The sequence below is a fragment of the Rhea pennata genome, chromosome 4, assembly GCF_028389875.1.
Source record: "Rhea pennata isolate bPtePen1 chromosome 4, bPtePen1.pri, whole genome shotgun sequence".
Lineage (NCBI taxonomy): Eukaryota > Metazoa > Chordata > Aves > Rheiformes > Rheidae > Rhea > Rhea pennata.
In genome coordinates, this window is record NC_084666.1 from 59,700,021 (window position 1) to 59,721,742 (window position 21,722).

A 21,722-nucleotide genomic window follows, 5' to 3' on the forward strand; every position below is an offset into this window, starting at 1 on the left:
AAATGTGAGAACTGTGTTTACAGACACAAATTTCAGCCACAAAAATACAGGCTAAATTTCCTGCTGATTTTTCCACTTTAAATCTCATTCTGTGATTTTTTTCTTCAGACATAGAGATTCTTTCTAAAACATACACTTTTGTAGCTGAACTCCACCAAAACTATTAATAAGCAAAATAACTAGAAGAAAAGTATTTTGTGTCTTTAACTAACATCTTCTAAGGGTTTAGTTCTGAGCTAAAACTTGATTAATGTGTCACCATGGAGCTTGCACAATTTTATGAATATTCTGATTTGATGAAAAAATGGATATCTGAGATCAGAAAGCATTTGCGTGTTGTATGCGTACTTAGAGAAGATTATGACCTGGAGAAACATCTAGGATATATATGAAAAGAAAACAGCTTACTGAGTAAAACTAAATTTTCTATTTCAAAACACATACAAGCCAAACTGTATACTAGAATATCTAACATGTAGATGTTGCATACTTCTCAAACAAGAAAGCATTTATAAACAAGCAATTCTTAAACTCATATTTGCCTCTTACTGGTAAGCAGTTGTAACTGGAAAAACGACACTGAGAAAAAGTATCTTCTTACTGAATTTGCCTCCTGTGTACTTATGGATGCATGATAGGAGTCTGATACTTTCGTTTCTAAAACATTAGAGCTTGAAAGTGTATCACAAGGAAGAAAACTCACATGCTTCAAGTCCAAATATGTATTATGGCTGTAGGGAAAAAGGTATATGGAATTTATTTCTAGTAACAAAAACTTCTGTGGTAACATAACTCAGTGATACTAATTTGACATAACCAGTCATTGATGGGTTTTTTTAGTGTTGATTAAAACAAATGTTCTAAAATCATCCAGGAAATACCTTTGTACTTTTTCATACCAGCATGTGATCTTTGTCATAGCCACATTTACTGCATTTTCTGTAAACATATCCATGTGACAGGGATATTGATGCCTATAATTAAAGCTGAGTAACAGTCAAAAAAGAAGAGCCTAAGCTTGTCACTAAAGTAATGACAAAATTCTACTTAACTCTGGCTAAAGCAGAGCTGGGAAAAGAAGGTTCATTTCTCAGAGCTTGTCTTAAGCAGCCAGTACTAGGAGTGCATGGAGTAAATCTGTCATATTGCTCAGTTGTTTTACCAGAATCAGCATACCTCTCAAATACCTTGATGTTAGTGTCATTCTTCCTAACGTACTTGCTCTTAAATGACAAGCAAATATTTTAGACAAATTCTAGTTACCACTCAAGTAAAAGAAGAACATACAAGTAAAAATATTACAGTCAGTACTTGCCAAATTGCTTTATTTATGTTATGTTGACAGATGAAATTAGATGCCAAAAAAGAGATACTGTATCAGACATTACACTTGAACTACTAAGGAAAGATGTTGTCAGTAGCCTTTAGCAATATTTCAAACACTAATACACGGATGTTCAGCTTTCAGCGATTTGTGTGATACAGAGTGTAGCTTCTGTCACAGGTCCTCTGTTTCTGGAACAGTGTTAGAATCCGAAGGATGAATGAACACTACAGGAAGATTCTCAGACGTCCATCCCTTAGGAGTCCTGTTGAAGGATCTCCTGGTAGCAAGAGGGTTTGCAAGGATCATGAATCTGGGATCATTTAGCATCAGTAGGTTGAAATCTGGTACCTTGAATTTGACCAGCTTTGATGCTCTCTCAAAACCACCAAAGGGAGTAGCAACTCTGCAGATATTAGAGAAATAAAAGTAAAATGTGATTTTAAAAAAAATACCTTTTCTCTTTTTCTCTCGAGACCTGAAAAGGATAGAAGGTGCTTTAATGATGGAGATTTAGTATAATTTCTTGTTGACGTACTCATTTTTTTGGGAAAACTACATTCATTATTTTTCTGACAAATTCTCTTTAAGATAATGTTTATTCTGCTTTGGATGTATCCTTGTTTTCAACCATCTTCAAATTTTTCAATGGATGGAAAAGCCAGGAAAAAAAAAAGGATGTTGCAAAAAAATCTTGTCAGTGGTGATTCACGGTTACTGAACTCTTTTGTAGGTGATAGTTGATAAGTCTGAAAGCATAGTTTGACAATATGTTCTCTGTAGCACGTAACTAGTTTAAGATATTCTCACCCCATTTTCTCCTATACCCAGGTGCTTGTTCCTCCCACTACACTGAATTTCAGCACCATATTTTTGCACTAGTAAGAATGCATGTGGGATGTGCAATAATAAACTTGATCACTTAAGTGGTGTGGATTTTTTTTTAAAGTCTTCGCATCAAAGGAGCATTTTAAAATCCAAATTATTTCAGCAGTTTGGTTTATATTGTTATCCTCAGAGAGCTGTAACAATAGAAGTGAAGAGGCAATAACATGTAGCATGAAGCAGAAGGAAATGGCCAAAGACAGCAGCCTTTAGAAAGGAGGGGAATGGGTGAGAACTCCTTGAACTAGCTTTATTGCTGCAGAAAATATTTATATAACTAAACCTTGAAATACAGGCTGAAATTGGCCCGTTATCTACAGCTAGTGTTTTTCATGTTATTTAAATGTAAATGTTCCTTCAGATGATAAGCCTGAGAAACCAAAAGATAAGAAATACTAAGCAGGAACTGACTGTTATATCCATCTGCAAGTATTTTAAAACAATAGTATTTTCAGATATCTTCCATGGTTCTTTTACACTTGCTGGTTTCTAGGTAGAGAAAATTAGGTGCATTTTTCTCTCACTTTTTTTCAGAATCCTTTGTATATGCAAAGTTTCGGTTCTAACCAAAAAGAATGCTGCACGTGCTCTGCATTTTGATCAGCTGCATGACTTAGCTGAGATATATTCTGGCCAGTAAAGAAGATTGTAAGATTTTTCAGCCACACAAGAATGCCTGATTTATGCGAATCTACATATATAGTGAGAGATGAAAGTGAATTTCTGTTGAAGTGGAATTTCACCAGCCTTTGTAAGCTTTATGCGTTTAATGTGGAACAACAGATCTGCTGGTGTAGATCTCCAGTGGCTCTGGGTACAGTAATGAACACCAACAGAAACTAAAAGTGACGAATTGAAGAGTTGACTAGGCTTTTCACTGAGGCAAGTGTAGATAAAATCTATAGATAATTAAGTTCACAAAAATAAAGTGATGAATTCAGAAAAATGAAACCATGTGATCTAAAAAACATTACACTGCTCTATCATTGCATAAATAATTCACTAAATTTTGGTGTGAGCAACTTTTGACAGAAGGACTAGTGTTAACTCCAAAGATCAATCCATGCAAGATAAAACAAAATCTTGAAAGTTCTGGGCGCATACACAGGAGTAGAAAAGAGGACTGCTTTGAATTAAGCTCTATAACTCTTTCTCAAATGAATATAAGACTAGATTTTGCTGCAGCAGCCAGTCCATACATTAAACTCTTGTGGTCAAAGGGAAATCTTTATGCAAAGTGCCCGTGGTATCAAGCATTTCTTGTGAAACCGTCTTCTAGGTCACAATGTCAAATTGGATACCATATGATACTGATTAAAAATATTTGCCTGGTAATTGGTACAGAATGAGTGTAATGATCTACATCTTACTGGATCATAAAGATTGTTCTAATTGCTACTCCAATTGAAATATACGTTCTCACATTGTTGTAATATTTAGTTCTCATCAATAGGTAAATTAAAGGGATGATCAATATCAATAGAATAATAATAGCTATAAAAAAGCAAAACAAATTTATAGTGTAAAGCTTCCTGTTTGGAATATTTTTGCATTTAAATACAACAGATTTCTATAGGTAACACAAATAGGATGGTGTCTTATGAAAATTCAAACAGCTTTTGTGTGAACAAAAACATGTAGTTCCTTTACAAAATCTGGCCTCAAAGAATTATGCGTTCCTACATGCTTTGCAAAGGAAAAGATGATCAACATAAAGGTGAGTACAATAATTGGCTAATAGGTGTTGATTTCCCTTAACAGCAGCAGTATATTTCTGAGAGCAGTGATTTGTCTGGTGACATGGTGTTGTAATGACCTATATTGTGTGCAGATCAACTGTACCACTTTAGCACTGATTCATTGTATAGAAGCCTAAAACTCATGTCTAAAAAATTACACTAGTGATTGCTCACAGTAAGGATGGAAATCCTGGTTCAGAGCCAGAGGTAGTGGCACCAGGAAGTGTAAGAAGATTTTTAATATTCACTTTGCAGATTCCTAAAAAGTACATACATGATTTAACAATATGAGACACAACCGTGTTTATTTTTAACTGTTATGTTAGCAGGGTTCTTGTATATTTTAGTCTTTCTTACTGAGCATTATAATGTTTCAAGATTGGAGACTACTTGTAGTCCTATTTGGGGAAGTATGAAGAAATGTTAGAATGGCATTGGATTAGCACCTTCAATTATGTAATTTCTCAGAATGTGACTTTCACATTTAAAAATGTGCCTGTCAGTCCCCCAAAAATCTGTTTATTGTTATTTCTCTGCCAAAACAAAAATAAAAGAGCAGAGGACATGACCCTGCAAAATGCTCAGAGATTATTAGTAGCTTATTGCAAGAGCTAGTGCCAGTTTCTCAAAGGTACTTAGGTGCTAAAGAACTGGCTAAGCACTCAGTTTCCACTAATCTCCTGTCAGTTGGAGTTAGGCTCCAAAAATTACTCCAGGGGTCTGAATCGCAAGACTTTTACAGTAGGATTCAGAATTCATTAATCAATGAAGCAGAACCCAGTCCAGATAGACTGGATTCCTTCAGTGCTGTTGAAACAGTAGTCTTTGCAAAGCGAGAAAGCTGAGCAAGAATTTATCCAGTAAGAGAGGCAAAACCAGTCAGACTTGCTTGTCTTATGTGAGCAAGATGCAGTGCTTTGTATGTCACCCTTAATCCTACATTTGGCATTTTCTCCAGCTCCAGGAGAGCAGATGGAATAAAGGTATTAAATTAGCTAATACTACAAACTCCTCAACAAATGTAGATACATGTTGTCTTTTCTGCAGATGTTGACTAGATGCTTCCACGCTGGTAAAAGAACCAAGAAATTTTTTTCCACCAGTAAAAGGCTTTTCAATTCTAATGAGAATTAATTTCCAAGAGAAATCAGATGGCTTGGTCCTGTGTTTCAGCATTTCCCCTGTAACACAGGTTCAGTTTCATCCAGGAGGAGGAAAGTAGTAGCCTTGTCTGAAGAGTCTATTACAGAGATCCTCAGAACACAGTTTCTCTGATCATACACCCTGCTAAGTGCTAGCTGTTGTTGAAACATTACTGGCTATCTCGCAGAAAGCCCTGCCTCCAAAAGCTCTTGATATTTGCTGCCACCACTTCTTTCTCCATAAATCTACCAGCTTTGCTAGGTCCCTGGAACATAAAATGCCTGCCAGGCCCAGACTAGGACCTCTGAATTCCTTAGACCTGATTCTGCTTCCGCTAAAGTTAATGATGAAACTTGCACTGATACATGGTCTTGAGTGAGCTCTTCATTGCTGGCAGTAGAAGAAAATACCTGAATGTTGTTTGGTTCTGAGTATAACTGTAAGCCATCCTTGTGTTGGTGTGTTCCGACGCATCAGGCTTCCCTAGCTACCCTAGCTACTAAAGTCTCGTTAAGTCTTTGTCTAGGAACAAGGGGAACAGAGAGGAACCTGAATCTGACTTCCTTTTCTAATAGATACTACCAAAAGAATCTCAGGCCATTTTCTTCAGGAGTCCTATGCATTACGCTTGCTGTTAACTCTACCCTCACTGATTAATGGTGACTATATTAGTGTTTTGCAGAAATGTAGACTTAATGGTACTTTGCTGAATGACAAAGCATGATAGCCTTGATTAATACTGACACTGATAACAAAATGGTGTCATTATATCACACTTCAGCAATTTAATACACTATCATTTGCTTTCTCTCCAAGACTACAATTAAAGAAATTAATGATGCTGTGACCTAAATGCACAGAATGACTTAGTGGGATCTAGGTACATAAGTCACAGAGGTACCTCATCCTTCATACAAAGCTCATAGGCAGCTAAATTCCTGAACTGCCAGTATTTTCCTTGTGTAAATGCTCAGATCTGCCATTATCTTATCCATATTGGCATCTGCATCTATCTTACGCCAAAGCTTATTTGTGATTACCTAGTTAATCTTTTGCCTAAAATTCCACACATAATGTGCTACTGCAGCAAGTTTTGAGCAAAACAGTGTATTGTGGCACTTTCACTCAAAACCAATGACTAGTAATGTTGAACCTCAGTGTCTAATAATAACAGTTGCCTATTGTTATAATAATAGGTGACTAGAGCTGTTTTCAAGACATTTGGGGTTTCTTCAGTTTGAGAATGTTACTTTGTATAAGGTGTAGGTCCACTTTGTAGGAGTGGACTTAACTGCTTACCTATAGTAATTCCAGGGAGAATGAAGGCCTTTGTTTTGAAGCCAAAAAGGCTACCCAAAATACAGAGTTAATTGAGTCAGATTATGACTTTTAGTGTGGACATCAGGGGACACAACTAGCAGAGACAACTAGCAGGGGACAACAATAGCAGAGAGATACAGGTTCTGTTTTCTGCTCCTAAATCGGCTTACTCATTTACTGCAAGCAATAGTTAAAGAAAATGCATGAAAAGGCCTGAGAATTCAAATGAAGGCCCAAATTTCTCTTTCCCCAAGTGAGCTTAGCTAAGGAGCGAGGATATATACTCCCTCTGGCCCAGAGGTTTCTGTATAGTCTCACAAGTCTTAAGGCAAGACTCTTCTCTGGAAAAGCCAGGAACCAGGAGGTTATTTCTCTCCTCAGGGTTTAACATTCATAAAGAAGTAAAACCCAAGCTAATCTCATCCTAGGAAAATGCTCTTGCCAGAGAAATGAACGTTATTCTCAATACACATACTATAAAAATACCTGTGACACTTGCTCTGTTTCAGGAAAGGAAGTCCTTGATGTAGCCGTGATCTAAGATAGGCAGCCAGAATTAGGTACTGATAGTCTTGAACAAAGAGAGGAATTTAAGTCATACTTAGTTTTCTCTTGAATGTTTTCAGTGACTAGCTTGGCACGCGCAGTGTACTGGCTGTTTTGAATCCCATAATCAGGTACTCTCATATGCATTTTAGGAGTGTAGGCACCTAACTCTGGACAGTGAAATACTAAGGGCTACTATCTTGAAGTTCAGAACTGCAAATTCTTGCTTTCTTTCTGGATCTAGTCCTTCCTGCTAAAAAGTAAAATCTATATATTGTATCTATATATTATATCAAATATGTTGTGTGTATCAAGCAGCTTTTTTAGGTTTACCAGCCATTCTTTAATTTCATTTTCATTTCAAACTTTTTTTTTTTCAGTGAGAAGGAAAGCACTGGTTTTGTTGAGAATATTATGTATTGTATCTCTGTGTCTTGCATTTTGAATTTACTGGTCTCACAGTCTGGACCTGGATTTAAGTGGTTGCCATTAGGATCATAAGACATATATTGTTATTAATGGGACCTACATGTCACTTTTGATCTTTCCTTTCACAGTAATGACTGGCATGCTTGACAGTCAATCTCTTGACTGAGTCTGTCTCTATTTCTGTATACATGTATCTTAGGCTTTTTTTTATGTTTATAATAACTATAGTACATGAACTGTGCTGTTACTGTTTCAGTGTTAGCAGCTGTGGCCACATCTCTCTGATAAGGATTTGTTATTTTGTTTTCAGAGGAGAATGTGCCACACAGACTTAATTGTTGACATAGTGATGTGTGTTGCTGTTGGGAAGTCAGAATTAATATACTAGTGTCTGCAGTGCCAATTTTGATGTTGAATAGTGGAGTTTTTTCTCCTTGCACTTGTAGTAGAGCCCCACCTCTACTATAGAACACAAGTGATGTTATGAGATTTTTCTCTAAGTTTATATTGCTGTGAACTATTTTCTTTTTCAGTAAATAGCCACCTGGTGTTTTGGGGAAGGGTTTTGGTTTGACTGTGCTGCCAGTACCTCTCCAAGGGCCATTTAAGGGATATTTGTCTGTGATTTCAGTAAATAAAGATACTGTGCATGGTATGAATGAAAGCATGACTTAAGCAAGGATGTGTTTTCAAACTTCCAAAATAGCTGCAAAACCCAACAAATGTCAATATATCAAGAAATTCCACTGAAAGCCTCAGCATAGTAGTTACGACATAAATAACTTCACTTTCAGATCCCCCTCTGCTCCAAATACAGCACTTTTTATCTAGTAACTGCTGTTTAAATTTTGGGTGCTCTATTTTCCTGCTTTTAAAGTGATATCCATTAATTTGTTATTGAAGGTTGAAGAAGATATTAAAAAATGTTAAGAATGATAAAATATGAAAGCTGCTACTTCTTGATATGAGGAATTGGTTGATCATTCCCTAAAAAACAAGTATGTCAAGTGTGAGTTGTGTGCAGTATACAGTTTACAAGCCAAATTTTAACAGAAAGTCTCCCAGATAGGTCTTATGAGATCATGATCTGGTACCCACCAAAGTCAACAGAAATCGTGAAAGAGGTCTGAAGCATTGTTATATCCTGTGTTTCCCATTTATTGGGTACACTGGATTCTCTTACTTTTCTTTCTTTCAATACTTTAAACATTCATCTTATTTTCTTGGTTCTGGAACTTAATTTATACTATACGGAGAGACTGGTTTCTCTCTTAAAGCTTTTGTATGCTTGTAATCTGGGCACGTGTTCATATTTATACGTAAGCTTACAAACATAGTAGGGGTTTTCTATTTGTTTGTTTGTTTGTTTTGCATTTGATGGAAACATTACACTTCATAGTAATTCTTCTTTAAATTATTCAGAATTACCTGTTAAAGCTCCTGTAGTCAGGCAGTTCTGGCTTTGCTTCAGGTTTAAAGAGTTTAGGATATAAAGCTTCCAATAGCTCTGGATCATCTCTAATGGCCTCTATCCAGGGAGACTGATAATACTTTGGCACAGAAGTAGTGTTGAACTTTTCAGGAGGAATTTCTTTCAGTGGTCCAGAATAGCCTACAAGGAGATCGAGGCAAAATTGTTAAAATAATACTTTGTGTTTTCTATTTCCTTACCACTATCCTATGTAAATAAGAAGTAATATACAACCATTTCACAGTGAGGCAAATTGAACAACAGAGTCAAGTGTCTTGCCCAAAGCAACACAAATAGAAAGCTGGCAGAGGGGTATTTATAGCTTTTTAGATAATCACTCCAAAGTATTTCACTCTTCTCTGAGGCTAAAGATAGTTTATTTTAGTTTTATTAATGGGTATTTCTAGCATCATAAGTATCTGTTTGAAACCAGAGTATATCTACACAGCTGAATAAATAGAAGTATTTTTAAAACAGCCTTTTCGCCAACATTAAGATAGTTCTATAGTCTTTGGGTGAATTTTTCCAAAAGCATTAAAAGGATTTAGGATCACAGCCATTATAATTGAGTTTTTATCTCTGCCTATGTTAGATGCTCTAAAATGTCCAACTTAACTTTTTCTCTCGACCTTTCATCCTCTGAAAAAGTGAGGAATAATTTCTTTTCTCTGCATTATCATCTAAGGGTCAGGGTCCAGTCAGAATTTTACTAGGCAAGTAAATTCCGTACTGAGTGTGTTTTCTGCTAAAACTGAGTACAGGAAAAAATATTGGGGGAAAAAAAAGCAGACCTTAATGTACAATTTGAAGTATTAAAATGAACAAGGTATAGTCCTGTATGAGTTATACTATTTGTTTGAAAAATAAGGGAAATCTCTTCCTCCCTTTTAACTTTGATGTATATCTAGCTCTTTAAATTAGCCCTGTTTCCTTATATAAGCTTTAAGAAACCCCTGTGCTTTAAAATCTACTCTCTTTGCCAGAACTGAGACAAATACATGCTACCTACAAGAAAGTCAAAGATATCTTTCATGTCTTAGCAATGGAAGTAGATTACTTCTATTTGCATTATATTTGGCCTGTGGATGCAGAGAGTCTTAGCAGTCACTAACAGAGTAGCGCTGACCTAGTTTATATAGCCTGGAAAAGGTCTGCACAAAACATGCATTAAATAATTCTAAACAAAGAATGAATTTGTAAAAACCACAGTCTGCTCATGGATAATTCATAAACAGGGAGAAGGACTAAATCACTGAATAAATTAATTAAAACAAATGAGCCTTCTCTTGTCTTTAAAGAATACAAAATAAGACTTTCCTGTAGCTCACTGCTTTATATAAAGACAACAGTACCCTCACAGTTAAGGACTTAAATAATGCAGAACAGTCTATACAGCCAGAGGCCAATTCCTTTCTCAGTTACTTCTCTATAAAGGATTCTAGCAAAACTTGCAGTGACTTCAGATTTACATTTATGGATAATTAAACTGCAGTGGGTAACTTCCAGACTGTTGAAAAGTTTATTGCAGATTAGAAACTAAGATTTAGTGAAGACGAATCAGTATATTAATTTGATTTAAGATCTGAGGATCTTTTTTCTCAGTATTAATTCAGAAGACCTAACTGTTTATTACCTGAACCAGACCAATAAATAGAGAAGCAATCTCTATTGGTATTGATGTTTTAATTTTGGAAAAAAGTAGTGCAAAAGGCATATCTTTGATAGGCAAATCTTTGAAAATGAACAGAAGCAAGTAACTGCAGTGCCTTACTTTTCTGTAGGAGATAAAGGTTAGTGTTAACTCCATCAATAAATTCTTGTTAATGATACTGTTGTATAAAGAGCTCCTTTCTGTGCTACAAAATGAGTACTAACTCTATTGTATGGTCCAGAAACTTATGTATTACCTGGGGCAATGTTTTCAGGATGTGGTGGGCTCCGGGGATCAGGTGTATTAGGAGGTGTCATTGGGGCATGCTGGGGAATTCCTTCAACACTGAGGTCATCCATTTTAACAGTCTGTATGGGCTCTCCACGCTGTAGTCAAATAGAAACAAATACCACAAGTAACACAGGCAAACATAGAGACCCTTAATGATTCTCTGTTGAGAGGTGGTGTATTACTCCAATTTGCAAGCCAGGTCTGAGACCTACCCAGGTTCTGTTCTCCAGAGGCATATTGTCCTGCTGTTTGGTACCCTGTTTGCTAGATATTATTAGTCAGAGTTTTCTGGTTGTTACTGGAAGGTGAAATAGTTTCACAACTCTCTGACTATGTTAGCAAAAGTGAATTATTTATCAGTATTAATAATAGTATTCCAGTACAATTTAAATGTCTGTATCACAAGAGTGTGAATGCTTGATTCAAAGGGTTGTGAGTGTTGGGAACGGGATCAACGAAATTCCTGAAGGTCATACCATCCATTTGATTTATATGACCTTTTCCTAAGTTTGTGACCCATTGATTGAGGGAAAAATACATTAATATTCAGTCTGCTAGAAGAGTTCATCCATTCTGCTGCCCACTCTGCTCATCACAGTATCTACCTGTGTCCAAATGCTGTGTAGCTCACAGCAAATCGTAGATTTAGTCACATTGGCAAGGAGGCCAGTGATGTGTGGCCCTCTGATTACTAGACACTAGAAACTGTGACATGCCAGACTGGGCACCCTTTCTACTTGAGGACTCAAGAAATCTGGCAGGTTTGAGCACTTTGAGTTTCAAAGCACTGATTCTTCAAAGCTTCTTCCTATATCAGTTGAAAAGTCACCACATTTGTCAGACTTCTTTTGTTTGGGGTTTTCTTTTCCTTTATTTATAAAAGAAATAATAACCGCAGTGCAGGCCACCTTCTGGAGATTAATGATAGGCTGTTATTTTCCACCCTCCTAGCAAGTCATCAGTTCTAAGGAAACATCTAAAGGCTTAATCATTGTTGCTTAAATATAGAATCAGAGTCTCATAAGAAGTCGGTGTCTTATTTTAGCTATGACACGTATCTGAAAGTAATTTAAATACAGACTATTTTAAAGTAAAAAATTCTTAAAAGTAGGAAAGCAAATAAATAATACTTGTTTAAACTTGAAACAAACGAAAAAAAAAAAGATCAAGGCAGCATGTTTTGAGTCATCCTGAAGTATGTTGGAAAGATTATTTTAACTATAGCGGCCAAAATCATAAAGATGATGAAGATAACACCAGTGATGGCTAAACAGGAATTTAAGGGAGGGGAACAGAAACCAAAGAAGCATCATTTCTTCCTTTTACTCATGTCAGAATGTCATACTGACTGTACAATATGCACACGCTATACTTTTTTGTGGGAAATAACAGGGAAGAAGCAGATGAGAGGGGAACTGTTCTAAGTCAAATTGTGTAGCAAAAACACAGAAATGACTGTAGAAATTCTAATGAGTCTAGTGATGTTGTGTGCACACTTTATCTGCCTGGTTTCTAATACTCAGTAGAATGAAAGGTAGTGTGTAGTGGCAGACAGAGGAGCTCTTGACTGAATATTTCCCTCCAGAACTGGTAGTTAAAAACTTAGAATTTTAGGACTGCTTTTAATTTTACTGGTATTTACAGATTTAAATAAGGCAAACTATTGCATCTTGCCCACAGACTTTGAAAATCTCAACTCTCCAAATGACAGAAATTATGAAATTCTGAGAGAGTTTCTGACAAATGGCAGACTAAGGTCTATCCTTCAGATTTCTCTTTTTGTTCAGCTAAATATTAAACCATAGGTGAACGAGTTCATGCCTCTGTATCTGCAGCTGCATGCTTTCGGGTATAGTTTTCCAAAGGACTCTGCTTGATGTATCTTAATTCCAGTGGACTTGAACAGGAATAGTTAATGGTCTTAAGGAGAAAAAAAACAGTATTCATAGTCTTCTAAATAATAGGCTTAATTTTGGATGTTCGGTAGATTTATTTGTTTTCTGTACAGTGTTTCTTTTGTGAAAATACAGATTCATAAAAACCCAAGCATGGTCCCATTTGGTCCCTAGTATGCGAAAAATGTAAACGCCACAGAATTATAAATGTATTTACCTTTACAGCCAACAAATCATAGGGAATTCCTTCTTTAAGAATGGAACAAAAATAGTATTTTAGAGGTTTCAGCTGTGATACTGTAAATGTGGAACTCTGCTCCAGTAATAGCCTCTCTGAGTGTTGTAAGATCCCTCAATATTGTGATTATCATGGACAATGTAAACTGGAGATGGCTCTCTTATTTTCAGCTACCAGAGCCTCCTTCTGAGGTGCAACTGGACAAAAGGTTTCCTTAGAGTGATGAATTACATTCTGTCAGTGTTTCTGATTAGTTACAAGTATGTGTACATGCACAAGTGTGTGTTTGTGTGTTTTCATTAGTAATACTTGACACAATCTGAGCAAAGTATTTGGTGCTTTGCTGTTCAGTGTAATGAATTACTCATCTCCTATTTGTACCAATACAAACTTTAGGTTACATCACAACAATACCTTATGTGGTCACTATTTTTATTGTTGTAAGTGAAGTTTTTGATTAAAGAAAAAATCAGTCAAGGTCTTTCTTTTATGGATTCTGTTGGGGGTAGATATTAACACACTTGTAGCATCACCTCAAGGTAGCTGTAAAAGTTTCTGTGGAAAGGGAATTTCTGTGTCACAAAAAATATTTTCTAGGTTAATTAATAATAACTAACCTTTACAGCACTTACTTATTTCTCTTCCTCTTTAAAGCAGCTTAAAAATACTGGGACTAATTCTGCTCCTTAGTCACATACTTTCACATCTGAAGTCAATGGGGATGCATACATGTGATTGAGAAGCAGAATTCAGTGCAATAAAGACTTCAAATTGCACTGGAATTAAAGTGACCACTTATATGCTGAATTAGATTGGGCACAGAGTATTTATGCTCATTTGCATGAATACTCTTGCAGCACATTTGAGAGCTTAGTAAAATTTATGACTGTTTTTGTCCATGTTTTCAGAGCTTAAGCAAAAAGTTTAAGTATTTTGCAAAAGTCACAGATGAGACAAATGTCAGGTGCATTTAATTCCTGCCTTGAGAATTCCCAAGGTATTGCTCATGCTTTAAAGCAGTTCCTGAGGAATTAGTTCAAAGAGTAATTCTCTCTCTGTGACAAGCTTCATCCTATATCTCTTTGTTGAGACAGACAGGATGGGAGTGTATTAGTGTCAGTTGTGAGACTCATTTTGCTGCCTGAGTCTCATTTTCAGACCACCAACCTATTTTAAAAAAATACTTACTGGCTACATGAAACTACTACTGCTGATCATCCAGCCTTTTGAATATCAGCAATTAGTTAATTTTCAGTAGTCAATCAGTCTGTTGTTATAGGATAAGTACTCTGATCACTAATAACCTGAGTCAGATTGGAATGAGAATGATTTGAAACTGAGGTCCTTAAGTGTTATCTTAAGTGTATGATCTTCATATTTTTTGGTTCTGTAGGAATTCCAAAAGATGATATTTTTGATTTTTCTGTAGGAATCCCAAAAGATACAAAGGCTCACTTCATATTATCCTCATCCTAGTACAGGCTTTTCCTATTATTCTTCCTGAAGCTACAAATTATGAACAGTGTTTCATGAGCACCAAGGGAATCTCAAGCCAGTCTTAGTGTGTTTTATTAAGAAGCTATTATAAAATACTCACATTTCTTGGCTTGTTTGCTACATAATGATAATTTTCATATGTGTATTTGTCAGATCTTCTTTGACGTCTCTTAAAGAGTCTTGCGCCTCTGTTGCTGAGTGTTGATAGTTCCTCTACCATGATATCTCTGGGAGTGCTGACCTTTTTTCCAAGGTCTAAGCTGGGTGAGACTGCAACAGAATGGATTAATACATGCCTGTTTTCTTAAATTCTTATTATTGCACACCCTACACCTGAAATCCAGCAACATATCAATGCATACATATCTGATACATAACATAGCTTCATACAGTGTTAGTGAAATTAGTCACTATTCCGAAGTTTGGGAGCACAGTGTTGAAAACTACAAAGCTGATTTTTGAAGATGCTAAGTACCCGATGTTCCTAATTTATTTCAGTTGAATGGTACTCAGCTCTCCTGAAAATCAGGTCTGTAGTGTCCTGCACACTGCATCTTAATAGTTAGTAAAACCTTGCTTCTGCTGAAATCAGTACCAGAACTCCAGCTGATCTCTGTGTTCCCAGATCAAACCTTTAATTAACTTTGTGTGTCCTGGATTGGACAGAGGAGCAAGGTAGCTTTTAAACACATGTATCTGGTTTTTATTGTTAACAAATGTTCAATGGTTCATTCATATTCAGCTTTCTTTTGAAATCCAGGGCCTGCTTGTACTTCAAGAAAAGTTTGTGTTTGATATTCTCTACTAAATTTTTTTTTTACTATTTTTTAAAGAGGCCTTCAGAATAAAATTCAAAGTTATGAAAATGAGAGACCTAACAAAGAATTAAAATACACTTCTAGGAATTCTTTCCCCATTTAAATCATTATGAACAATCGTGGTCTATTTTTCCTGCAATATATTTAGATTTTTTTTTCTTTAATTCTCTCTAAGAGGAAAGTTGCAAGCAAACTCTTTTCAAAACCTCTTTCAGAACTTCCAGAAATTGAACTACTAGATGCAATGATGCTTTGTTCACTGCTGGGGAAAAACTGCTTCTTTGATTTTAGTGTAGTGACCTCCTAGGGGCTTTGAAAATGAAGATGCACAAACAGGGAGAGGGAAGATCAATTGGGAGATATGTAGATGGAAAACTCTGAATATCAGAAAATTTACTGGCCATCTCTGTGGAAATGGTCTGTAAATTGGGATGCTGATGGCAAAGAGCAAGCTGATGCTGAACAACTGAACTCTTTCACTAGATGTCCCCAACCTACAGATAAAGCTGGGACCTCAGACTACAGTAACAACATTGAACAAGCTATTTCCTACTCATTTCTTTTTGCTTAGAACTGAGTAGAGTTTAACAAATACAGCAATAGGTAGATCACATAGAAAAAGAATTTTAAGAAATTTCCTATTGCCACTTATATTAATATTTATTATTTTCTTAGTTGGAAATTGTTTTACTCAGTTATTCATAACTTCAGGCAGTAAAATAGGAAGGCACAGCATACTTTGAGAACTACACCAGTGGTTCAGTATGATTCTTTGGTCCAAGTTCAAAGTGACATTCTGGTATTTGCTTAATAATAATCTCTTCTATTCTTTAGATATTTTAATAATCTAGAGGATTTAAAATTATTGACTTGTTGCAATGCTTTAAAACTAAATTAAAGAAAATTATATTTAAAATACTGTATCATACTTCCAGGGTAAGCACACAGAAAGTCCACTTTAGGACTAACTTTACAAATTAATTAGCTGCAGAAAGCACCTAATGTCAAAGTTAATATTACATATGCTAGAAATAAAAGAACGTTTTGTCTTTATTTTTGGAGTTTCATTTTGAGTACATAGCATAAAAGTATCTCCTGGTAACTTTATGTTGGAAAAAGACTGTGAATTGCTGGTATTTGGGAAAATGTGATTGAGATGCGGCCATTAAATATATAGCCCAAGCTCTATAGCCTGAGTTTTTCTCTTAGTAAATCGAAGCAAGTTTGCAGGCTCTGGACTACATCAGTGTTGATCTGCTTCTGTTGGTACTGATTTCAGTTGAATGTTTGCAGTAGATTTAACTGGAGCAAGATCAAGCCAACTATATCATGAGCAGGAGCATGCACTTCTGCTTTAAAAATAGTATGAGCAAAGAATCCTAACACCCCCCTGTTATTTAAGAGGTAACTACAAAACAAAGAGTACTTAACATGGAAGAAAATGACTCAGCTTGTCCAATGCCATATCAGTGCCAGATAGTGGTGGGTTTTTGGCTCTGCAGTTGAGATAAGTGCACTAGTTATTGGCCTGTAGCCTGAAGTTTTGACCCACAACTCTATTTTGATACTCTTAATTTTTCAAGATTACTGCAAGGGTATGGACTGTTGGATGGGTTTATATTAGTAAGAGGTAAGCAATTCACTCTTCAGATCAGCAACATTTTCATGTAGAGAAAACTTCCCTTCATTGTCCACAACGTAAGCAGTATGTAAATCCTTTGAGATGGCAAGGTGACTGAATATCTCTGTCCAAACCACTCATATTCTTCTAGGCCATGCTGATTGTTAACTATTTTGGGCCTTGCTGTTCCCTTGCGTATGTACTGTTCTTGTAAATGTTAACTGTGCTAGGCTCCAGAGTACTTTGTAACCCACAGTTGTGTATTATTGTGTATCTAGGCAGCATCCCAGAAACATGGGTGTGAAGTTCATTTGAATCCTCTATCAACTAAAATCTTACCTGGTGTCTAGTTTTATGATGTGCATAGGGATTGTTTCAGTGTCTGTGCAGAAAAGGTGATGAAGAATGAGAAAAGGAGGATGTTTAGAGGATGATAAAAAGAACATGTCCAAATGCACCAGAAGAAAAGAATCATAAGTGGACATTATAAATTAATACTGGAGGTTTAATTCATAGTTTAATCCCAATCTTAACCTTTTAGCTTCATTTCATTATTTGTTCCTGTCAAGTCCTCTCTGTCCCACGCTTAAAATCATAACAGATTTCATTTAATATTTTTCATTTATGTTTTTCCTCCTACATTCACCCCTTAATCCCTCTTTAATCCTCCAGTTTACAGTCTTCTATATATCTTCATCTGGATTATACACTTAATAATGAATATCAGAGAGCATATGTCTGTCATAGTATCAGAAATAAAAATTTATAACTCTTATAAAAATCATGTAGCTACTTAAGAATGCATTTAATATGTAATGTAGAGTTGTACATGAGTTTTAAGTATAATTGAAAGTTAACCTGATGATATTCAAAGGTTTCCTTAAATTTATATATAAATATGCGTGTGTGTGTGTGTGTGTGTGTGTGTGTGTGTGTGTGTATGGGTGTATTTATGTATGTATATATATACCTACCAACTAGGCTCAGAAATGTCATGATTAGTCCAAGTCTACCAGTCAGAAACCAAAGGATTGAGAAGATAGCTACATTCCCCATGTTGATTTAGTACTGCAGGCTCTGTCCTGAGAGCCTAAGAAGGTTAACAATTAATGTCTTTTGTTGCAGCATTTTATGTCATGTAGAACTTCTTTAAAACACAAAATCATGTCCCACAAGCTAGCAGGAAGCTGGTGACTTTCAGTCATTACCAGCTGAGCCCAGATATGAGATACCAATAAAGACTTGACTGACTTCGTATCTCATCAACAACTGTTTCTGCTAGGAACATCTTTTATAAAGAGTTTTAGTTCCCTGTTTATTTGAAATCATTGTAATAAAAAGGGATCTGGAATAAAAATGCAGAAGGTATGCTTTCTGTGTGTCTTTCCAAGCTGCAGGGACTTGCACTACGGTGAAAATTATCTTCTGTTACTGTTTACTACTGTTAACAATGGAGAGTCTCACAGGTCTGTGAGACTGGGTAGGTTATTTTCTGCCTGAAACTGTACACTTAATTTTTAGATAATTTTTCAGTTGTAGGACCTTCATTGCTCATAGTGGTGCAAAACCCAGAAAGACAGCAGCTCACCTTTCCGATCTCAGGTTAAGTTTGCTGAATTAACAATGAGGAGGGAAATAAAATGTCAAAAATTGAGAGAGCTGAATTTAGTGATTCAAAAACTAGATTTCTACCTGGTTTTCCCAAGAGTATATATTTGTTGCTCAGATTTCATCCCAAAGAATTGGATATACTTTGTCTAATTAGAGCTTTGGTTATTCTTCTACTTCTTCATTGATTTCACTAAGCTTGTACAGCTATAAATTTCAGACTCTTTGACAACACAGCTATTTTGTGAAATCTCATATTTTTTTAACATTCAAATAGCGCAGACATCCAAAGAAGATGCAAAAGTACACTTTAAGGTTTAACATTGCCCTCAGTGGCCACACGTCACAGCATATCTGGTAGAATAAGCTGTCATACCTACGTGTATACGTAGGTATATACATAAGCTGTCATACCTACGTGTCATACCTAAACTTGACAGCAGATCTGATAATTCATAAATAATAGAAGGACTGTTTTTGTGAGGCAAATTCCAAACATTAACACAGATTCTGCTATAACTCCAGTGATTTCCAGGGCTATGTGGTAGATTTATTAGTATTGCTATGAATAGAAGGAACATTTTCCATGTGAAGTGCCTAGTACTAAACAAATATGTGAAAGACAGTTTCCCTGCCCTGAAGAGCTTACAGACTAATTCAGACATATATATTACCTGAGGTTACAATACAAAAAAACCCAGAGCTGTAAAGAGATCAGTAAGGGCAGACTCGTTTGTAAACTAGATATATGTTCAGTAGAGAGTGAAAGGAAGGAAAGGATGTTTGCTTAAATTATCTCTAGTTGCTGAAATTATTTGCTTGGAGATAATTACTTCGAGTGCTTTAGAAGAAAGCTTTTTAAAACACAATTGTTACACTGCTCCTAATATATAGGCTGTTTTGTTCTCACTGAGAAAATGTCCCAAAAATTCTTGTGGAAATACTGGAAAGAGTAGGTCCAGCGGTTTGAGCTTGTAGCTTCTTTTTCTAAATTCCTTAGGTCTCTCGTCCTACTCTTCTTGTAATCACATTGGTCAGTGAGCGGGTACAGACCCATCCCCAAATTCTTGGGAGCAAAACACCACAAGGAAGTTTTTCAGTACTGGAATTTAATGTTCAGTATGATTTTTGTAAATGCTAAATAGTAATAATGGAGCTCCCTGTGTTTTCAATGAGACTTGTCAGGTGCTTAGCACTTTTGAAAAATTGAGCCCCTTATATAGATGATAAAAAAGACTTCATGGGGTGTAGGATTGGGAGGGTCTCTTTAAGCATCCAGTACATACCCGATGAAAGCCAAGCAGACTTGTGTTCCCAACTAAATTAATTGCCTCTGAAATCTCACACTAGAAGCCTAATTTTAAGAACCTATTCTTGAAAATCAAGCTTCCATTTCGAAAGCATCTGCGTTTTCAACAGTGCAACAACGGAAGAGTAAAATTTCTGCATATAAGATTCATTGGTGCCTATGCATTAGAGAGAATTGCCAAATACTAGTAAAACTTGTTAGTTCCAAAGATTAATTTTTAGAGTGAGGAAAAGAGCTGTAAACAACTGTTTCTAAAATTTTTATCATTCATATAAAAAAAGCAAAGTGAAACAGAGCAAAAAAAGAAGATACAGTTCTTGTGTGATAGCCTTTTCAGCTGGAATGAAGTCATGTTATTAACCCCAAATAATATTCTGAAAGGCTATCCTAGCAGAAAGTACATCAGCTGTTAGATTACTTCATTCCTCCACAGCAGTTGTTCATCTGAAAATAGCTTTCAAATGAAAAGAGGCAACTACAAAAGGATTAGTTACCATAGGCAGCATGATACTCCCACAAGATTATTTATGGCAGAACACCAAAAGACAAAGCTGTAAGAGAATTAAACTCTGTGATTAAAAAATGTATTAGGAAGGGCCAGAGGATATCGAATATACAGTAAGTTGGTTTTAGATCTATACCATTTCTGTGTATTTCATCCATAATGGCTGATGCTTGTTGTTTCCTCTCCTTGACCATGGCAGAATGTGATAACATTGTGATTTTCTGATATGATTTTTCTTGCTGAAAAAAAAAACACATTTTTATATTGTTGAGCCAGCTTGCACAATTCAGCCAACTTTTATTTCTGATATCCTATTTAGAATGGCTGAATAGTGAATTTAGTTACTTCTGATTTAGAAATACTGAGTTTTTGATTGTGCAGAATGCACTAGCAATTGTTGCTTGCAGGCAGATGATAAGGCATGTACTGATGGATAGAAAGTCCCAAGGAACAAAATATGTTGACTACATAAACTGTGTAGCAAGATCAGTGGCAGTGGTCTAGGCCTTCTCACATCTAACCATTATATTGAAAGGTGTAAGTTCTTAACTAATTTTTAATTAAATACTGTTTTATGATCTCAAAAATAGTTATATACTGACCTGTTTCTTAATCTAATAAGAAAGAATTTAGGAACTAAACAAGATGCTTTGGCATCTGTAAAGATGGTGCATTTCTGAGGTGAAAAATAAGCATCTTTTTAATTCCAGAGTCAAGAGATTACATAAATGTCTTTTATATGATAGTTTGTAGGACAGACAATGTCAAAATATTTCAGGAAGCAATACACTTACCCTATTGTTTTGTTGTGCAGAAAAAAGCGATCTCAACCCTTTAGTTGAAGCTTCAGGAGTTAGTTATGAATGGGGATGACCTGCCTGGTCCAGGATGGTTTCTAGCCTTATGCTTGGATCTGCATGGTACCTAGTACCGAGACAAACTGGGGGCTGATCCTCTTCAAAGGGGTTGGCATCCAGCTGACATCAACTAGTTATATATAGAATCAAACACTCCAGCCACTCATATCTTCCTGGCGAAAGAAGAGAACAGAAAAGATTCAACTGCACCCTCAACAAAGAGAGTTTATATCTCTTTCAGAGCTTATTGGGAACTTTAATAGAATACTCTCCTCATACTTGTACAGATCATCTCCTCATCACCTCTGAGAATAACAATCTCTATCTAATATCCAGAGAAGAGACATTTAAAAATAAGGTGTTAAATATATGGATGAACAAGACTATGTGAGATGAGAATGGCATGGGCTGATCCTTTAGTGAAAGATGAAACCATGCTTCAGTAGTGGCTGATGGCTAAAGTTAGTGGCAGATGGCTGATATACAAAGTTTGTTCTTAAAAAGAAATGAGAAATTTTGCAGTATTCTATGAGTTAGAGAATAATTTAACAGAGAACATGTACTTCTCTGTTTTT

At 35.9% G+C, this 21,722-nt stretch overlaps 1 protein-coding gene across 1 annotated transcript; it reads right to left on the reverse strand.

Moving 5' to 3' along the window:
* Positions 1–1,298: 1,298 nt before the first annotated feature.
* On the reverse strand, positions 1,299–21,231 carry MYOZ2 (myozenin 2). Its single transcript, XM_062574051.1, has 6 exons — positions 21,085–21,231; positions 20,427–20,529; positions 14,530–14,699; positions 10,765–10,894; positions 8,815–8,998; positions 1,299–1,730 (listed from the first exon to the last, which is right to left on the reverse strand). The coding sequence occupies exons 2-6, from the start codon at positions 20,500–20,502 to the stop codon at positions 1,499–1,501; spliced, it is 792 nt and encodes a 263-aa protein (XP_062430035.1). The 5' UTR covers positions 20,503–20,529; positions 21,085–21,231; the 3' UTR covers positions 1,299–1,498.
* Positions 21,232–21,722: the final 491 nt, after the last annotated feature.